Source organism: Electrophorus electricus, chromosome 14 (genome assembly GCF_041902795.1).
Source record: "Electrophorus electricus isolate QZ-2024a chromosome 14, ASM4190279v1, whole genome shotgun sequence".
Lineage (NCBI taxonomy): Eukaryota > Metazoa > Chordata > Actinopteri > Gymnotiformes > Gymnotidae > Electrophorus > Electrophorus electricus.
The window spans coordinates 13,000,224-13,020,746 of NC_137510.1; the positions used below are offsets into that span (position 1 = coordinate 13,000,224).

General features: G+C 41.0%; 1 protein-coding gene across 20 annotated transcripts in view; it reads left to right on the forward strand.

Moving 5' to 3' along the window:
• Positions 1-19,585, forward strand: part of epb41l3a (erythrocyte membrane protein band 4.1-like 3a) — a 60,219-nt gene extending 40,634 nt beyond the window's left edge. For 4 of the 20 annotated variants that reach the window (XM_081696985.1, XM_081696990.1, XM_081696988.1 and 1 more), the window contains 12 exons: positions 6,816-6,863; positions 8,279-8,314; positions 9,229-9,417; positions 10,368-10,460; positions 10,871-11,551; positions 12,706-12,816; positions 13,450-13,578; positions 15,252-15,422; positions 15,806-15,904; positions 17,146-17,226; positions 17,570-17,685; positions 18,584-19,585. In XM_081696985.1, the coding sequence (XP_081553111.1) occupies positions 6,816-6,863; positions 8,279-8,314; positions 9,229-9,417; positions 10,368-10,460; positions 10,871-11,551; positions 12,706-12,816; positions 13,450-13,578; positions 15,252-15,422; positions 15,806-15,904; positions 17,146-17,226; positions 17,570-17,680 (1,749 nt within the window). In that variant the 3' untranslated portion in view covers positions 17,681-17,685; positions 18,584-19,585. The other 16 variants (XM_035531075.2, XM_035531078.2, XM_027002322.3 and 13 more) reach the window with 13 other exon arrangements.
• The last annotated feature ends 938 nt before the right edge of the window (positions 19,586-20,523 follow it).

A 20,523-nucleotide genomic window follows, 5' to 3' on the forward strand; every position in this document is an offset into this window, starting at 1 on the left:
TGCTCCAGCACATTGGATTACAAATGAATTGATGTTAAGGTTAATGGTATGAATGTCAGCTATCTGCAGTATGAAACAGACTTTTAAGACATAGTACCTGTAACGAGGTACATAGGATGCGGGGAAGAGCCACGACTGAACGTTTATTACACACACGAATGATACATAAAACACAACACTCACGCTCTGTACACCTTACTAAACACCTTTCAAACACTAACAAACACACTACGACACAGGAGACATATATACCCTAAAGGCGATTACACATGATACAAAACAAGTGGACGACACGAGAGGGCATGGCAACACGGACGAAAACACACACCAAGACGTTTGAGGAGGGGGCGGGGCCGTACCATGACAGAACCCCCTCCCAAGGGTGCAACTCCCGGCGCGCCAGCCTAACGGGCTACAGACCCGAGACCAACACGAAACGGCAAGGCCAGAGGACCGGGCAGTCTGCTGCGGGCTAGCGCGAGCAGGAGCGCTGGGGGGGAACACCAGGACTAACACAACGACAGACACAGGAACGCACTGACGGGGACTAACATACACACAGAGGGGAACAAAGTGACAGGCAATTTTAACGTAATGGGGAGAGACACGGTAACGGGGACAGGCACTACCCCACACAAATTAAATAGTCTGGGAAAGAGTGGGGGGACCCCCGCTGTCAGCTGGGTCGGAAGCCAACCAGCCTGGGGGGCTGTGTTCATCGCCTGCTCTGTTGGCGGCGCCTTTCCTGACCCTGGGGCATGCATGGAGGGAAGTGTACCGGCTATGGTGCCTGTTTGCTGGGCAATACCCGGTGCCGCTGCCGTTTTGCCTCCCCGAGGATTAGGGGTAGGCGCCTGCTCTCTGGAGGTCCTCACCCTAGGGGGAGGAATGTCTTCCTCTGCCGCCGACGTTGCCTCTCCGTCAGTCACCCGAGGCTGCTTACTTACTCCTGAGTGGCGTGCCCTGGGCAGAGCCTTAGGTGCTGGGGGCTCGTCCTCCTCGGAGCCGATGACGTCGTTCGGAGGGGGAAATTTCCCCCTGGATACCACCTTAAAGCGCCTCACCCTGGGCAGAGCCTTAAGCGGAGCCTTGATTGCTGAGGGCTTGTCAACCTCAGAGCCTGTGACCTCCTCCACCTCCATCAACGGGTCCTCCTCACGACTGGACCACCGGTACGATTCCAGAGTGACGTCACTGCACTCCCCTCTCTCTCCATACTCAGCGTATCCCTCTGTCAGGTCCATGCAGGACCCAGCGGATTCCGCCTCTGAGTATCAGTCCTCATAGCTATGCTGGTCTTCATAAAACCGTCCAGTGGGTCCCTCCCCTGCTGCAGATCCATAGAGCGAGGCCAGGATGAGTGATGGTCTTTCTGTGGTGTAATATGAGTCCACATCGTCTGACTCCGAGGTCTGGAAGTCGTTATACCAGTCATGGATGTCCGACGTAGCCCCGTGTGACTCCCTCGCTTCCGCATCAGGACCACGCTCTCCTACTGCAGGAGTCAGGAGGGTACCCAAGAACACAGGGTGCCTCCCTGCACAGGCTGAGGAAGTGCGTTTACTCCCCTTCTTCCCCTTCTTCTTGCCCTTCCCAGGCATCCTTCTTCGGTTGGTGTTTCTGTAACGAATCGAGTAACACAGGATGCGGGGAAGAGGCACGATTGAACTTACGTTTACTACACACACGAATGATACATAAAACTAAACACTCACACTCTGTACACCTTACTAAACACCCTTCAAACACCAGCACACTACGACACAGGAGACATATATACACTAAAGACGATTACACATGATGCAAAACAGGTGGACGACACGAGAGGGCGTGGCAACACGGACGAACACACACACCAAGATGTTTGAGGAGGGGGCGGGGCCGTACCGTGACAGTACCTCTATTTCAAGGGACAAAAAGTCATTGAAGAAATGGCTGTGTGCCACTGTGTAATTAGTTAATATACAAGAGCTAACAAAAGGAAAATGTAGGGCTGATTCTAGCTATGACTTTTATATCTGGTGCTAGTCTGGTGCTAGTCTCTTATATATAAGAACCAGAGACGTATCAATAGCATTAAGGCTGAAAACTGAATAAATCAATGAGAGACATTGCCAAAACATTAGATTTGTCAAAACCAAATGTGAGGTATATTGTTAAGAGGCAGGAATGGCCATTGGCACATAACAAGGCAGACCACAGAAGACCTGAGTAGTGGATAACAGAATGACACTTTCAATCTTGAAGAAAAAAATTTAAATGGATAATTAATAATATCAAAATTTTAAATCTAGGATGTAGGCACATATCTCCCAAAGATCAAAAAGAACAAAATACACTAGTATGGACTCAGAGTGTTTATCATAAGATACAAAACACTGCTTTGCATGGGGAAAAAAACAAGCTACAGTTCATTAAAGAGTACATAGAGTACATCACGAGCCGTGTCTAACACAACAAACGTTTTTATTTGACACAAAGACAACAACGTGGTTAGCGAAGTAACCTGGTTCAAACATCGACATATCTATACGTAGACACAGGACTTATATATATACACACCAATGACACAATAAGGAGCAGGTGTGAAACACAGGGAGGGTGTGGTCATATAGACGAACACACACACGCACACATACGCACATGCAGAGAGACATTTGGGGAGAGTCCATTTGAGGACAATACCCCCCGCAAGCCCCATTGGGCTGCCTGCTTGTTACGGAGAGGAGCCTCCTGGGCGGTGCCTTAGGTGTTACCTTGGGCGCTGGAGGCTCTTCGCTTTCAGAGTCTGCCAACACGGTGTCCATCTCCGAAGGAGAATTCCTATGGAGAGCCTCCTCCACCTCCATCCCCAGATTCTTCTTCTGGTAGACCTCTGAGACCTGACATGGAAGCTTACATCAGTGTATCCCAATCGGAGGTCGGTGTCCATTTGGCGCTCACTCCAATCGTGCTGCCCGTAGTACTCCTGGTGGTCCCAGTAAGGGTAATAGGACCCCGCGGTGTCCGGACCCTGAGACTGGTCTCCCTGGCACCAGCTGTCTTGGTTCGTCAGGGGCCTGTAGGACTCTGCAGAGTCCTTCCCTGAACTACACCCAGAGCCCCCCCAAAATTCTTCAGGAGCACTCTCCTCTGTCGTCGTAGGACTGAGAGTGCCCAGGAATATGGAGAGATTCCCCTTAAGGGCTGGGGAGGAACGGTTGCACCCCTTCTTCCCCTTCTTCTTCTTCGTTTTTGCCGGCATCCTTCGACAGTCAATGTTTCTGTCACGCGCGGAGGCAAAGCAATGATGCGGGGACGAGCCATGTCTAACACAACAAACGTTTTTGTTCGACACAAAGATGACAACGTGGTTAGCGAACTAACCTGGTTCAAACATCGACACACCTATACGTAGACACAGGACTTATATACATACACACACTAACGACACACAATAAGGAGCAGGTGTGAAACACAGGGAGGGCGTGGTCATACAGACGAACACACACACACACACACACATGCACAAGCGCACACATGCCCACGCAGAGAGACGTTTGGGGAGAGGGGCCGCACCGTGACACCAATGACAGCAGCAAGATGAATTCTGAAGTGAACAGAAGCAGCTTAACTTCTCAACTTCTCATCCAACCAATTGCCTAAAACCCAGTGGATGACTCATGATTGTGTTACAAGACAATGACCCAAAATATGCTAAGAAAGCAGTTTTTCGGGGAGTGGTCAAGCAAAGCAGTCATTTTGATTGGCAAACTAAGTCATCTGACTTTTCCAGACCTGTACACCATACATTTCTTAGAGGCAAGTGTGAAAATCTGGAAACAAAAGAACCCCAAACCAAGCAGGAACTATTTAAGATTCCATTTGCTAGTATACAGTCTTGTGCAAAAGTCTTAAGCTACCATTAGATTTGTTGTTTTAGCAATGGTATAATGTGTGTGTGTGTGTGTGTGTGTGTGTGAGAGAGAGAGAGAGAGAGAGAGAGAGAGAGAGAATATCCTAATAATTTCTATATTAGCATATAAACAATGTATAGGAAATATGTATACAAAAGTAAAAAAAAAAAACCAATTGTCAAAACAAAATGGCTTCTGCAGGCAAATGTCAGTATTTAGTGTTAACTCCCTTGGCACTAAGCACATCTTGAATTCTTTTGGGGAGACTGTCCTGAAGTGTTATAAGTAATCTTTTGGTACCATTAGATTCAGTTTTTATTCCACTTAAGTGTAAGAGAGCCAGGTTCCTGCTATTGCTCAAGTGTAAGGGATGGTCACACCAAATATTTGCTACTTTTCTGTTTTTAATACTGCATATACATTTCCTGTATTTTATGGTTGTATTCTAATAAAGAGACTGAGAAATAATTAGATGGTCATAATACCATTGCTAAAAGAACAAATCTAATGGTGGCCTAAGATTTTGTACATTCATATTAATTAATTTTATATTTCCATATTCACAGTACTGTGTAAATTCAATGTTGCTGTTTTGTCTCTAGTAAGTTTATTCGGGAGGATATTTAATGATTTTCACAACTTATTTTTTTCTTAACATGGCTATATCTGTATTCAGCTGATCATTCAGCATCTTGGCTGGAAAAACCATGATGTTATCACCCCCCTAGGATGATATGTTTTACTTGATTCCAGATTTTTAATAAAGGCTGTTCTATTAGCCTGTCTGACGTACATCACAACGTTATAGCCCAGTCTCTTTCAGTCTCTTTCATGTGACCTAGTGAGGCAGAACATATCTTTTTTCTGGGCTTGCTTGTCCTTTTCTTTCACGCTACATCACTCTTCCTCCCACTCCCTCTGTCCCTCCCTCAGTCACTCATACATCTTCAGTCAGCTTCTTGCTCAGCTGTGGGGGGAGAGGGGTGGTGAAACCCAACAATCACCCCCTCTTGGACCCAAGAGCTTTTCACTTAATAATGCTGAGGAATAAGAGGCTTTGAGATCGGAGAATGACTGGCTCTCTCAACACAAATGTGTCATTACCCTGTTCCTGGGATTATTTGAGGAGACTCCTCAGTGATGAAAATGATCAGAGCACCATTTCCCAACAGCATTGACATGTGTAGGTGGGAGATATGGGAGAAAGGTGTTTGTATGTGTTTTGTTTGGCTATTTGTTTGTTTGTTTGTTGGAATGTGCATTATTAGACATATTATTATACATGCAATTTTGCAAGATGTTTTCTATGTAAGCAGTTTTCCAAACCAGCTTGTTTATATAATTAGAGCTCTGTTAACACATCTTGATGACTGTCAAACTTGAAAATGTGTGTATCTTTACACCCCATAGAAACCACAATATCACAATTAGGATTTGAACACTATTCCATGTTGATATGATTAACTATCCATGGCCCCAGTTGTACATTCCTACAAAAAATCCAGTTTAATTTTAAGTTAAACTTGTAGAATGGACATTATGTTTTTTATAGCAAAGAGCCCATTTAATTTGTTTTATTTGTTCAGATTTAAGTTTAAAAATTAGCATCAGTATTGGCAGAAACAATTGGTGATCTGCACTGGCACATAATTTTCATATAGATATATTGCTATTATGCCAGTTGGCATGAAAAGCAATGTTATTACACAGCATTACATATCCTTCATAGAAGGATGTTAAACCAATCATAATCTACCTATTTCATGTGTATTTTATGCCATGAAGCAATTTGATGAACTGCTGATAAGTTGTTGTGAATCATCTTTAATTGTATTCACTTATAATTTATTGATTTAAGTACTGAGGTAATGCATTTTAGCTCATAATCCCAACCATTGTGATATCAGATTGTAATTATTTGAATTTGTCTAATGAAAACACTGGGAAGTGAAATCATTTGAACTAACATTAGTTAAATAATAATCTAATAGTCTTGCAGATTTCTACCTTGTAACATATGAAGGATTCGGCCCTTTCTCTCACAGGAAGCTACCCAGGTGCTTGTACAGTCTCTTGTGATCTCAAAGCTAGACTACTGCAACGCATTACTTGCTGGTCTTCCTCTAAGAGCCATCAGACCTCTACAATTTGTCCAGTATGCAGCAGCACAACTGGTGTTCAATCTTCACATATGTTCAAGTTCAAGTTCACATATGTTACTCCACTGCTGCGCTTCCTTCATTGGCTTTCAGGAGCTACACGCATCAGATTTAAAACCTTGATGCTTGCCTACAAAGCCAAAAATAGACCAGCCCCTCCATTCATGAGGTCAATGGTCAAAGCCCGATCCGTACCTCGAGTACTTCAAACCTCGAGTACGGCTTGAATACCATGCTTCAAGTCTCGTGGAAGACAAGCATCGAAGCTATTCTCTGTCCTGGCTCCTAGATGGTGGAATGAACTTCCGCTTGCTGTCTGGACAGCAGAGCCCCTTGCAGTCTTCAAACACAGACTGAAGACCCATCTATTCATGGAATATTTAAATGACCACTGACCCTGCTCCTATATTGACTAACTGAAATTAGTACTTATTATAGGGTATTGTTTATTATACTGATGTTGTCTAGCAAACTCGAGTACTTATTGTTTATTGCACTTATCATTGTCTAAGATAGACCTTATGTATTTTGTACCTCTAGGCATCAGCATTGATCCCTGTATTTCTACAGTATTCTAGATGATTGCTATATTGGACTCTAACCTACTCTACTGGCTAGGATGTAGTCTATGAGTAAATGACAAAGCACTATTGTAAGTTGCTCTGGATAAGAGTGTCTGCTTAATGTAAATGTAAATAATAGGTTTGCTTCTTTCTCTTTTCATGCTTTCAAACGGATGTATATTTGTTGCACATAACAGACTGATTTCACAGACACTGCTATTGATGGTGAACTGACAGCTACTGAGGTTTGTTATACTGACCCACTATATTTAAAGTCTCTGATCTACATTTTTTTTATTGTGGGTTTTTTGTTTTGTTTTGTGTGTTGTTTTGTTTTTTGTGCATCATCTCATTTAAATCTATCCATGCTGGGTTGTGCAAAACATATTTTGTATAGATTGCATATTTAGCATGTTTGCTTCATAGCCACGGAATTTTATTGTTAACAAAGAAATACTAGCACATTTATAGCAAGTTGTTTGATTCCAAAGGTCCCCTCTGTATTTCTTATTTCTAGATTACTAGTCTGTCTCTGTTTTCTTGGGTGTCTCCCAAAATGAACAGTGAAATACGGGACCCATTGCCAGCTACCCACAAGTTTACTTTGGAAAAAGATCCAAGTTATTCTTCTAAATCTGACTGCAGATAGTGGTCTCCTGCTGGGCAGTGAGCATACATATCTGGCTTTCAACAAAGGTTCTTCTGAGAACAAATGTTGCAGAGCATTTTCAGTCAATGTGAAAGACACAAAACAGGAAACATATCTAAGGAATTACATTAATATCAAAACTAGTGAGCACAACACAAGGTGAAAAATATAAACCTGCAAATGTAAAAATCTTGAGCACAGACTTGCATGCACATTCATCATAATATAATGGTCAAACCTTTACATTCTTGAATGTTTTGTCCTTCTCAGTTTGAGAGTTGTCCTCACGTGACAAGTACATTACCTTCAGTTGCTCTGTGCTCAAAATTTAACCAGGAGCCACCAGCCAATAGCACTTGTGAGAGAAATGGTCACGAGCCTGCCCCCAAACTGTCTAAACCACCACCATGACAAAACACAAGCACAGAGCCACAGGTAACATACTTGTCGTGCAAGGACAACTGACAAATCAAGAAGGAAAAAATATTTGTAAATGAAAAATATTGTTTAAGTGCAATATTATGATAAATGCGGACACGATCTTTGGCACATGCTCGCAAGTTTAACATTTGCGCTCACGAGTGGGATTTTTACACAAACAAAATGTTAAAACTCACAGATTTATATTTTTCACATAGTGTTTTTAGTGCCCTCTAATGTTGACAGTTTAGTGACACCACACATGTCTACAAACGTGCTTTATGCTTTGTTGGTTTACACTTGTTACACTCATGCCCTGAGCTGTCACCGCAGTCTCTTGGCTCTCAGTTGTAATTATTTCATGTTACGGTTGTTAAACTGTAGATTGGTACATGACACGGAAACAAATTCGACAAATATAGCAATAATAATTTTGGAAATTTAGTCAACCATTGTCAATCCAAGCTGATAATGTTAGAATATCTCTCAATGTACTGGACCCTTGTTTTTATTTGCACATTGTTTGCCACATGATTTGTCTTATGTTTCACTGATTATGATAATGTTGCATTTTGTGTCTGGTGTCTGCAGTCAGACCAGGAGGATGAGTCTGAAATAAAGACACAGGTGAGAGTGCTTCATGGGCTTTTGTCAGATCAGTCTAAAACATAGCTTTATCCACAGTGTATTTCACCATTTAATTGTCTGTACATGGGTACATGTTTGAAATTTGAATGTGTATGCAGCCTCTCTACTTCCAGCAGCTATATGTTATTTGAGTTCTGGTAACTGCAGCAGCCTCATATAGCTTATTATTATTGGCTGTCAAAGAATCTCTCGGCAAATAAGTGGATGTGTCTCTCTCCTCGGCACAGTTTTCAGCATATTAGAGGAGGGAATGTGTTGCTCAGGCATAGTAAGCTGATGCTAGAGGTTGGTATGAAGAGGGATAATAGTGCATGAATGTTGGACTTAAACACCAGAAATTCAGTGAGATCTACGTCTGGCAAGTGTTTTAGCATGGAGAGCAGATCTGCTCGGCTCCTGACCTCTACAAACTTTGTCAGACCAAACGCACTCTTATTGTTTGGCCTCCTAACTGATGTGTTTTCTTGTAAGGCGTTTGCTCACAGCATTGCTAGGTGAATGTGCTTGACTGTGTCTGCTGTCTTACTGCTGTGGCTAATATAATGAGCAAGCAGTGCAGTATTATGGTCGTGGCTGCATGCTGATGGAGGAGGAAGGCTTGTCCTCTTCTCTAATGGCAGATCATAGCAGTCATAGAGTAGCCAAACTAATCTGGAGGGAACAGATAGTATTATGTCTTAATCATGGATATTACCAAGCCTATTTAGTAAAAGACTGATCTGCTTCTCTTAATGTTTTTAATATAATTATGTAGGCCTATATGCTTCTTTTCAGACATACAAGTTTAATCTTGTTTCTGGTGTTGACTATAAATTAAGCATCTTGCCCGTCTTCTTCCTCTTTTTGCTTTATTACTATTGTTGTTGTGGTTGTTATTGTTATTGTTCTACCAGGAGGTGGAAAAAACACCTGAAGAGCTGCTCAAGCCCCAGACTAACATCAGTGAGCTGAAGAGGACTTTCCTAGAGGGAGGTGCCGACCGGTCGGGTCTCACAGAGTGGGAGAAGCGTCTCTCTTCATCCCCTCTGCGCTCCCCCCGATTGGATGAGGCCCCAATGATTGAACCCTTAGTGCCTGAGGATGTAAGCACAGTACTGACACCACTCAACTAGACATACAGCTGGTATTCAGAGACATTTAGATTTCTTTTTTGATTGGCAGGTTTTGACACACAAATTAATTACTTGTATAATGTTTTCTGGTTGTTGCATGGGTCTCACTGAGACTGAATTACACTCAACACTCTTAACCTAGAGACATTAGTGCTGTGACAGCAGCAGCTGACACATGCTGGAGAAATGATGGAGGCTCGTTTTCAACAAAGAAACGGAGCTCCTCCACACAAAAGTGAATGGAAGGAATCGTAGACATGAGAACTGAACAATTTGCCATAAGAAGATGCGGCAACATTGATTTTTACTGCATGGCTGTAAATGAGGTAACAGCAAATGAGTCTCATAAAGAGTGCGGAACCATCAGAGGCAGGGAGACTTGTAAGGTTTTCAGCTTACTTTAAGCTGCACTATCCATTTAAACAAAAGAAAATCATTTTTCTCTTGTTATACACAGATGCAGAATGAAAATTCAGAATAGCAATCTCTTTTTCTCTCTCTACAGACCTTTAATGTTACCTTTTCTGTGTTAATGTTGACTTTGTGTTGTCCTGTTAATTTATTTATGTAATTGGAAAATGTTGCCAATACATTCAGGGCTGTCATTTGGTGTTCTGACTCATTGCAACTAAATGAATAGTGAATAAGCCAAAGTAAAGTTGATGATTCCTGTCCCACAAAATCAAAACCAGTGACAATTATTTTCTAAAATGATTTTGTGTGGTTGCTATGTATGAGCGAGCAATATACAGCATGTTACATGTACATAATTTCTTCACAAAGTTGTAAAGTATCTGTTCAGAAATAAATATAGGAAAATAAATGTCAAGCACCTTACACACTGTAGGTCAAGGGTCATGATTTATGACCCATTTCTTAATGGCAAATGTGTCATCGCTCACTTTCTGTCATTCCTGCAGAGTAAAGAGGACTCAAAAGCAACTGTTGGAAGGGAGGAGGTTTCTGGAGACCAAGGGGTGCAAGACAGCCTGGAGGACAGGAAGGTTGATGTGGTAGGTGACAACACTGCTGGGAGACTTCCTGCTTCAGGTGTCATCAAAAACAGCTGTCAACATGAACAGTTATGTGTTTGCCTTAGAGACGCTACTTAGTATGTCTCTCTTCTAGCAGGCGAGACTGTTAGAGTCATCAGATGAATACTGGTTTAAGTCTTCTTAATGCATTTAATCATTTCAAAGGGATGTAAGGATTAATAAGGTTTATTGACTTTAATGTAGAATGCGGTGGGAAGTAGATGGCCTCAGGGTTTTCCACTGATTTTCAGATATTAGTATGTTATTAGGTAATGGCAAAAGCACTAATACTAATACTAATAAATATTCTCTGTTGCAGTCTTGGCTTTAAGTGTGACTAACTTCTCTTCCATAGTCACCTAACATGCCTCTCTATATCTTGTATGTAGGAGTCTGATGGTTGGGTAATTATAAACAAGGTTCCTCCCAAGGTACCCGAAAAGAAAAACATAGTCAGCTACAAACTAGTCGGCATCACAAGCACTATGACTGCCAATGAGGTTCTGGGGGACATAGCTGTCAAGCTCCAAGAGGGCTCTCTGGGGGAGGCAGCAGCCAGGGAAGAGGAAGTGCATGATGAGGACTATGCCCTGGGCAAGTCCTATGACACTACCTCAGGGAAGATCGTGACCATGACTGCCAAAGAGGGGGACTTCCCCTCCCCGACCTTCCCAGTGGAGAAGAAGAAGCTCTCAGATCAGGCCAGCACTGTGGCTGTGAAGATTATTCCAGTTTCCCCTGAGTGTGAGGTAGCTAGCCTCGTGGCTACAGGAGACATGACAGCGCCAGCAATCACCATTAAGGAAGTCAGGACCCCATCCCCATTTGAGCCCACAGGGGGCATTATGAGGACGGTCTGGTCCAATGATGAACCTGGAGAAGCAAAGAGGGCGGAGCTAAAGCTGCTCGCAGACCCATCACCGAGGGATGGGAGCTCTCCTACGCCTAGATCTCCCCTCAGATCCCCACTGAGATCCCCCCTCAGATCTCCAATGAAATCACCGGTGGATCTGCACCTGAGCCCTGCTCCGAGCGCCTATCTAACCAAAACGTCCCCAACAGCCCGAGTGGTAGTATAACACCGACGCTGATATTGCCAGCACCCTTCCCAGCTTGCCAGTGCCCTCCAGCTATGCAGGCCTGGCTTTTCGAAAATATACAAAAGAAATGAATGACTTCAAAAAGCCAGCGCTTCGCAGTCTTAGCAGATGGATATGAATGCTCTTGGATGTGTTTTTTGTTCTATCAGTTCGCTACATAGTTTTCCCTGGGTTTTTTCAGTTTTAGACACAAATCCCTTACCATGGAATTTGATGTCACGCTTTCTTTTAAAGCCGAGTCTGCTGCTTTATGGGGCTAGCTCTGACCCAATTAGTTTTGGCACACATTTGAGCAGCTTATTTAGTTTCTTATTGCACCTTTGTTTTTATTACTAGGCCTTGTCTGCCACTCACACAAACGGAATGTCTTTGGCTTTAGTCACAGTTTGAGGACATGACAGAGTTCTTTTCCTTTTGAGTTCCCAGGGAGATTTATGCTGCTTTAAATGGAATGATGAGGGTTCTGTTCATAAGAGGGTACCGATTCCAAGCTTACTGATGTCACCTCCATTTTTCGGTGGCCTTTGTGATCTGGTATTCATAGGTCATGAAAAGGAAAGCAGCAATATCTCAATTAGAGTTGTCCCTGTGGAGCTGAAACATTAGCGCTTAGCTCTGAAATGTGAGTTCTCACTCTGCGTCTCACTTTGAAAAGGTTTCACTATTAAAATCAAGTCATTCAATATCCTATTTTCCCTTGTAATTTTCCCTATAAAGGTAAAATAACACATTATAATAACTTATGAGGGTTTTCACTTTTTCTCTTTTTAGAGTAAGAATTTCAGGGGCAAGCATTGTCAGGCTAAAGCATGTTCAGCTTAAGTTCAGGGTCAACAACCAAATATGCCTAGGTCAATCCTAATGCTGCCATAACAAGTGATTTTTCTAAGGCAGACTCTAACTGTGATTTTCACAGAACTCATTGGCTCTCTTATGAATAACCCTGAATGAAGATGCCTTTCCCAATGAGCCAGAGCTTCACTAAATACAGATCTTTCTTTCCACTCTGCATTAATAACAAACTGTCATGTCTGTGTGTACGTGTGTAAACCTGTTCATTTTAACCCTCCACCTCTTTGTGTGCGTGTTTGTGTATCTCTGTTTGTGTACGGGTGCATGCTCAGCCTAAGCCCACATTTGATGAGATGTCTCCAGAGCTCACTGCTCTCTTGCAGTCTGCTCGCAGCTGGGCCTCCACTACTCCGACTACAGGGCATCATCAGGTCTTCTTTAAGGTGGATTGCACCAGGCAAAGCATTCCAAAATATACATCCTGGGAAAACACAGCAAAGCAGTATTTCATAAAATCCAACAAGGGAAACCATCCTAGAACTGTTGTGATTGCTTACATTATATAATGGCTTGTGCTGTCTTAAGCATAGTAATGCCTTAATATGCTGTTTTATGATTTGCCAAAATATGTCATTCTAGCCTCCTGCATGCTCTTACAGGTCCTTGTGTCCCCATATCCTTGTTAGGCATTGTATCCATCAGCCATCTCTTGTCTTCTTGGCCTATGTCTTGTCCGTCCACTGCCCATTACCAAATGACAGATTTATGAGGCCATGTTTTCAGGAGTACCAGAAGGGGCCTTGTGTATTCAAAGTCAAGCATTAGCCATATGTAACTCTTCAACTTTCCTACCTCTTACGGGTGTTAAGACGTTATTTTAATGTGGCATTAATATAACATCTTAAGGCTTTTAGATGGATAAAAAGAAGCATGTATAAAAAAAATTGCCACCTTTTTGTGAGTCTTAATAAATAAATATTAATAAAGCTGGCTTTTGTTTTGTTTGTATTTGCAAAATTTTACTACTATTTCTTAATTATAGCCTCTGATCTTGGCTTCTTTGTGTTTCATTATAGACATCTACCGGTTCTGAAAGGACTCTCCTACAGACAGTAGATACACAGCAACTTCCAGGAAAAGATCATCCAAAGGAAGAGGGACAGGCAGCAGATAAAGAGCAGGATCATCCAGCCGGGCAGTCGCAGGTAGAGCCATCCGCTTCCCTGGCAACACCCTCGAAGCACAATGAGGTTTCTGCTGATGTCCACACTGAGCTCTGTGGCTCTGCGCATGTCCAAGACCAGTTGGAATCAGACACAGACTTGTACAAGACTTCCTTTAACTCCACTAGTGGGGCCTCATCTACATTCAGCAGGCCTTTCTGCCCTGTGGGCACTGACCCAGCAGCAATGCCAATCTGGCACCCCATACCCAGTGGCAGCGAATCAGAGGGTCAAGAGCTTCTGTCTGTCCACTGATGATGATGAAGTGGGATCAATCGCCTAGTATGGTGTCCAGCTCCCCACTCAGGCTAGCAGAGCAATCGGGAAGCAGAGGGCCGCAAGGAGAAGGTAGAACCCCATATGCCTGTCCTAGAAGTGAACCCCTTTTTTGGCCCCATCATCCTAAAGCCACAGATCCCAAGCAGTTGCTCCAGGCCCCAGATCCCAAAACTTTGAACCCAAATGCCTCCCATCTACTGTAATAAGGCTGGCGCAGTTGCACCATGGTCATTCACAGCCAGTGTGTTCATCTGTGCACAAGGGGAAAGAGAGCTTGCTTAGATCTCTACTGAGGGTTTTAAAGGAAAGAATTGTTATGCAGGACAGAATGAGTCTTGAGTGTATATCATGCATCACATGAGCTGAGACATAACTTCATTTAAAGAATCATGAGAGTAACTTTTTGTGAGTGTATAAATGTGTGCACACACAAAATGTGCCAGATCTGCACAATGATGTACACATTGCTACAACTCCCCATAAGCAATTTCTTATTCTTAGCTTCACCCATGTCTCCTGTGAACATATCCCTAATATTATATGAAAAGGCACATAAAAATATAGATAGGTCTGAAGGTTTTTGTGTACTAACATTCAAATATATCAAATAGCAGTAATACAGCCATCATAATTGTAATTATGTCAGTGCTTGCATATGAAATTTATGTATTTGACAAGTATCCTTTTGATCTAGTTCATCAGCATAAACTTGTTTTTTTTTTCACCTTTTCTGCTGTTTATTCATTTGTCACTCTTAAAACAAGATTTTTAAAGATAGATCGTGACTTACAAGATGATAAGAAAGCTATGTTTTTAGGATCTTATTCACACCTGTTATATCTTCAAGAATATGGTGTGACCTTTAACAACAGGCCTTCAGAATGAAAGAGCAACATCATTCTGGTGACTGCTGAGACTTTACTCATAATGAGTCAATATGCACGCACAGTATTGTAAATAGCTTGTGCTTTGTGCCATTCTTATTGTTAGAGATGGTTAGTTCTGACTGACCTTTACAAGCACAGTGTACAAGTTAAATGGATGCCTTTTTATACTGTATTTACATTAATAGCATTATAGCAGTACCTTTCTCCTATTAAAATAAGCTTTGTGTGTGTGTCTGTAGCTTTGTGTGTGTGTCTGTATGTTTGTCATCTATATAAATGCATGCATATAGAGACTGGATAAACATATTTACAGGGAAAAATTACAATTCTGAGATGCATAACAAAATTAATTTTGTGGGATCATATGAGGATTTTGTATGTATATCTGTGAGATCATATGAAAGCTCTAGATGTGTGTTTGAGTGTGTTTAAGTAAGAAAGAGATGAAGACATTCAAAATCTTCCATTTCTACTCTCCACCCCTCCTAGCAGCTACAGACAGAGGTTGTGACATTGAGTGGTGGGTTGTCAGGGGACATGGAGATGCTAGTGACACAAGAAATGCCAGTGATCCACACAGAGATGAAGACCATAACATACGAGGCCCTGCAGGTACTCTGCCCCCTGCAGGAAGAAGAAGATATACCACTCAGGAGTAATGTATGCTGGAATAGTCTATCTGAAGCTATGGAAACAGTTTTTTCATTACTTTTGAGACATTTACAGTCAAAATGTTAAGCAAAGATTACATATAAAGTACTGTGAAAATGTGAGGTTATGACTCACCAAGAAGCACCCAATTACACAATTACAGAGGTTTTGCCCCAGAAGGCTCTGATCTTACCTGATTGTACATTTATGTAAGCTGTCAACATATGCTTGGATTTTTTGTGGAGGGGGGTATAAATTGCATGTTGTCATGTTCATTTTGAGCTGATAAAGCTTTTTCTTTCAGTGACACACAGTAGATATGTCGGATGTTTTGTGCAGGTATCAGATAAGGTGATTGCCTATCTAATGCTCTGTCTAATCCATGATGACAGGGTGACATGGATGGCGACTCTGAGCCAGGTATTCTGATGAGCGCGCAGACCATCACGTCTGAGACCACCAGTACAACCACCACCACGCATATCACCAAGGTACTGCCGCCTGACGTGTTTCTCCACTTTCTAGAGCGGATTTCTAATGAATTTATGTACATCAGTAGAAATGTTCCTGATCCATGATGAAATATTGAAATATATGAATATTAATTATCTGTGGAAGGTATTGAATGCATGAGAAATAGTAAGCTAAATGTATTTAGTTGTAATGTATTAAGGTGCTTATGTCACTAATTAGATCATTTCCTATTCCTGTGCAGTGACAAGAAATGTGGCCAAATTATGTGACTAGCCTAATTTCCAAACAACATGTAGAAAGACAGGAAAGGGATTATTTGTTTCAAATGTCATTTATGTTCTTCTAGTTGAGCTAAAAGAGAAATAGTAAACAAGGTCACATTTTCCATGCCATTTCATATACTCTATGTTGTACCTACCAGGTAAGGTATAACACTGGAAACATGAAGTACCTACTGTTGTGGAATATCTTCCTTCCAACAGAAAATGGGATACTACAAGCTGTTTAGATTTGCACTCCACATAGTTTCACTGTGCTTCTAAGTACTGTGCTTCACTAGTAGCACAGTGTCCACTCTGCCTCTTATTGAGGCAACCTGTGAGAGCAGTGGTCATTAGCATACTGAATGCTGAATCAGCACCCAGAAAATGACATTTTCTTCACAGTGACAAAGTGATAGAGTAGAATATAATACAGAAAAGCTGAAATAAACTACTCTTCACCTACATGTTTCAAAGAGCACATGGAACAGTGCTAAATGCATCTACAACTGCACAGATGATGTCTCCTCGATTGGTGATGAAACTTTTGCAGTATAATTGCAAGCTCAGCGAACAATTCAGAATCAGTCAATTATATCTCCTTCAAATATCTACACACACATGCAGAGACAGGATTTACTAAGTCACACTTCTTGATTGGTCATATCATGGTGCATGAAACGGTCAGATTCAGTCAACTCAAGTCAGTAGTGAAACCTTATTTGTATTTTCCACTCGGGATCAATAAAGTTCTGTGTAGCTATATAATTTATATGTTGTGAGACTTTTCATGGTTGAAAAAAACAGTGCTAAAATACTGATTTGTTTTGCCTCAGTTTTGCACATTTGGATAAGTTGAACCCATTCATCAATGATTAAATAATAGATATTTTTGCACATGTCATTATGTTCTGTCAATCAAGAATCCTAGTTTACCCTTGGTTTATTGGATTATGTCATTATTTGGTATTAAGTGTGTTCTCTGCTTTTTTTATCAGACTGTTAAGGGAGGTATCTCAGAAACCAGGATCGAGAAGAGAATTGTCATCTCGGGAGATGCAGACATTGACCACGATGAGGTGAGAATCGCACAATCAACTCACACCGAATAGCTGTTTAGCCTAACACTTTCAACACTTCATTGAATCCTGAGGAGTGTGTCTTCTTAAATACTGACTTGGCCACTATTGCTTATAACCTGATATTACTCTAACCTTAAGTCCTAAGTTTGATTGTATCTTTGTATTGTTTGGTGACTACCAGTGATGCTCTTAATCAACAGAAGCCAAAAAGACTCTCTGCCATAGTTTCTCCACACCTTGGTGTAAACCACACCCACTTTACAATTTCTTAAAGACATAATTTATCATTCCCATCCCCACACCTCTTTGTTTTGTCATCATGGGGTGCCACTGGGGCCAGGCCCTGGCTCAGGCCATTAAAGAAGCCAAAGAGCAACACCCTGACATGTCAGTGACCAAAGTAGTGGTCCACAAAGAGACTGAAATCACACCAGAAGAGGGCGAGGAGTGATGCAGGTAAGGGAAGAACCAATCATAGCTCTGTTTGGCTTGGCAAACTGCAAACTGATCTTCCATTTCGCTAAAATGGCCAAAGCTCCAGGATCTGCTGCTGGCCAGAATTCTAACCCTATATCTGCACTTGTAATTATTTTAGACATGTTGTAAATACAGTACACTGCTTACTGAAAGAATGACATGCTGGACATATTTAAAACAACATACTAACCAACCATCCATTTGTGTTCTTGTTGGGTTTTTTGTGTTTGTTTGTTTGTTTTGCTTTGGGGTTTTGTTTGGGTTTTTTTTGTATTGATTTGCACTTCTTTGACAATAAGCAATTAAAAGGAAGGAAAACGTTCCTTTAGAGTTTTGATACTAAAGAAATAAAGAAATCCTTTCCTAAGAATGGTTTTTGGAAAAATATGGCGCACTCCACTGGACATAATCAGTACTGCAATTTATTATTTGCAGCTAATTGTGATGCTCATTTTCACAGTTTGCTTGGATTATTGGTTCTGTATATTTCTTAATAGAAATCTATTGTTATTGTAAATAGGACTAGCTTGGTGTATTTCTTATTGTCAAAATGTTCTATGGCATAAAAGCATGTATTGGAGTTTTTGCATTGCAGGTGACTGATAAACCTAACATTGTTGCATGCCTTTTACAATTTACTACTATATGCATATGATATTAAAATGTATTAGGAGCCAATGCTGTATAATCACAACTAATACAAAGCACTCAAAGGCACATACACTGTGATGCAAAGAGTAAAGTGGTGCAGATACCATTTACAAAGCTTACTTCCATGCTTCTTAATGACAGGTGTCAACTGTTGGAGGCAAAAATGTGTTAAAGTGTGATACTCCTTTCATGAAATATTATGAAATTTTTGTTTATATATTTTTAGGATTAGTATGTCTTCATGCTTTCTGAAGCGAACTCATATCTACAACATGCAGAATGAAGGACGCTTTGGAGAAGTCACCCATGGAAACTGCACTTCAAATAAACCAATGGATATTACTTCATTTGAGCACTGTTGGAGCAGCCTCTCATAAACACATACACACATGCTCCCACTCTCCAAAACACGCTTACAGAACCACTGGGCAGCCTGGTCCAGCACTGGATCGCTGCTATTGCATGACAAGGGAACAACTGTTTTTTTGTAAAGAGAACAAAAGACACGTACATTTTAGGAAGCACTCTATGACAATGTAAATTTCAGTTTACCCTGAACACTACTAAAGGGAAAATGTATGTGACATGAATTTTGAAAATAATACTGATACAAATAACTTCATTTTATTTATTAGAATACTGCTCAGTACAAAGAAGGAAGAAATAATACTAGACTGTATCTGTATGAGCACATAATATTTAACCATGCAATATGTGTGCTGTTCGTCGCAACTCCACGTGTCCATGCCTACTCTGCCTCTTATGTGCTCATGTTGAACCTACCATATCTGACTGAGAAAATGAATGATTAACCCATTTGCTTTATAGATCGTGCATATTAGAGAATTAATATAATTTTTTTTTTTACTTGAATTATATATGCATTTTATGTTTCCCTTATATTTAGACTGAATGGCAGATGTGCAGGATTTTGACTGAATTTTTAAAGAATGGAGCCTGGCACTGTGACATTTGTCACTTACTCTTCATTAAAATTGATGTCTTCACAAGTGTCATTCTTTTAAGTCCTTTGCAGAATTCTCCATGCCCATGGTGGCATAGCCAAGCCTTAAATTGTATGAGCTGGATAGAGAACATGAACATCTCCAATTGTGTAATGTTTTTTGTTTATCATTAGCTTGTGTGTTTTTAAACCATAATTCTGTCATATGCTGCAGTTCATGCTGGTTGTTTCCCACGAGCTCAAATAAAATGGAAAATACACCGATTTTTGGCGTTTATTCTATATCCAAAAGCCAGACAATGTCTAAGAGATGGGCACGCAAAACATTAGCTAATCACGCCATACATTATATTGCTGAATTCATTTGTTGTTGAATAGGCCTATACCGCAATTGCAGACACTACTTTAACATTTGTTACTCATGCAGATATTCATAAAACATTAGAGTGTGTTGACAGTATATTGTAATGACATTTACAAATATATCAAATCAGTATTTAGGGCGATGCCAACAGTGCTTAGCATAAAAAGGATATAAGGACACATCTGCAATCAAAACTTCACCAAAGCAACCTTAATAAAAACCAGTCAAAGCGACCAACATAGCAGTACACGATATTGCTGTCTGTGTGTGTGTGTGTGTGTGTGTGTGTGTGTGTGTGTGTGTGTGTGTGTGTGTGTGTGTGTGTGTGTGAGAGAGAGAGAGAGAGAGAAGGTGTAGGCTTAATTCACTAATTTACATTTGTATATAAATTTCAGGATTTTAATAGATTGGCCTTGTTTAGCATGATATCTTAAAAGTTATTTAGATGCAAATAATGCATGTGCGTACTTTTACTGAAAGCTAAGCGTTACGGTAGATGTTAAATATTAATATTATTATTATTATTTTTATTTACATTTTAACTGTTGGAAGGCAATTAAAGCTAAAATTTCAATTATTGCTGAATTCTAGTTTAATCTAAATGAGTTAATGGGTTGTTTTACCCACATGTTGCTGCGTTTAATGAAATGGGTTTATAAACTTCACATTTGTGTTAATTTAGAATTATTTGTGATCCTAATTTCGCGAGTGTTTCATTTCCACTGACATACATCCAAGATTAAGTTAAAAAAAGAAAAGTCCCATCACTGCTCAAACTTCCTTATTTCAATTGTACACAAAATCGGCGCACTCTTTCCCGCTCGTGACAGTGGCTTTC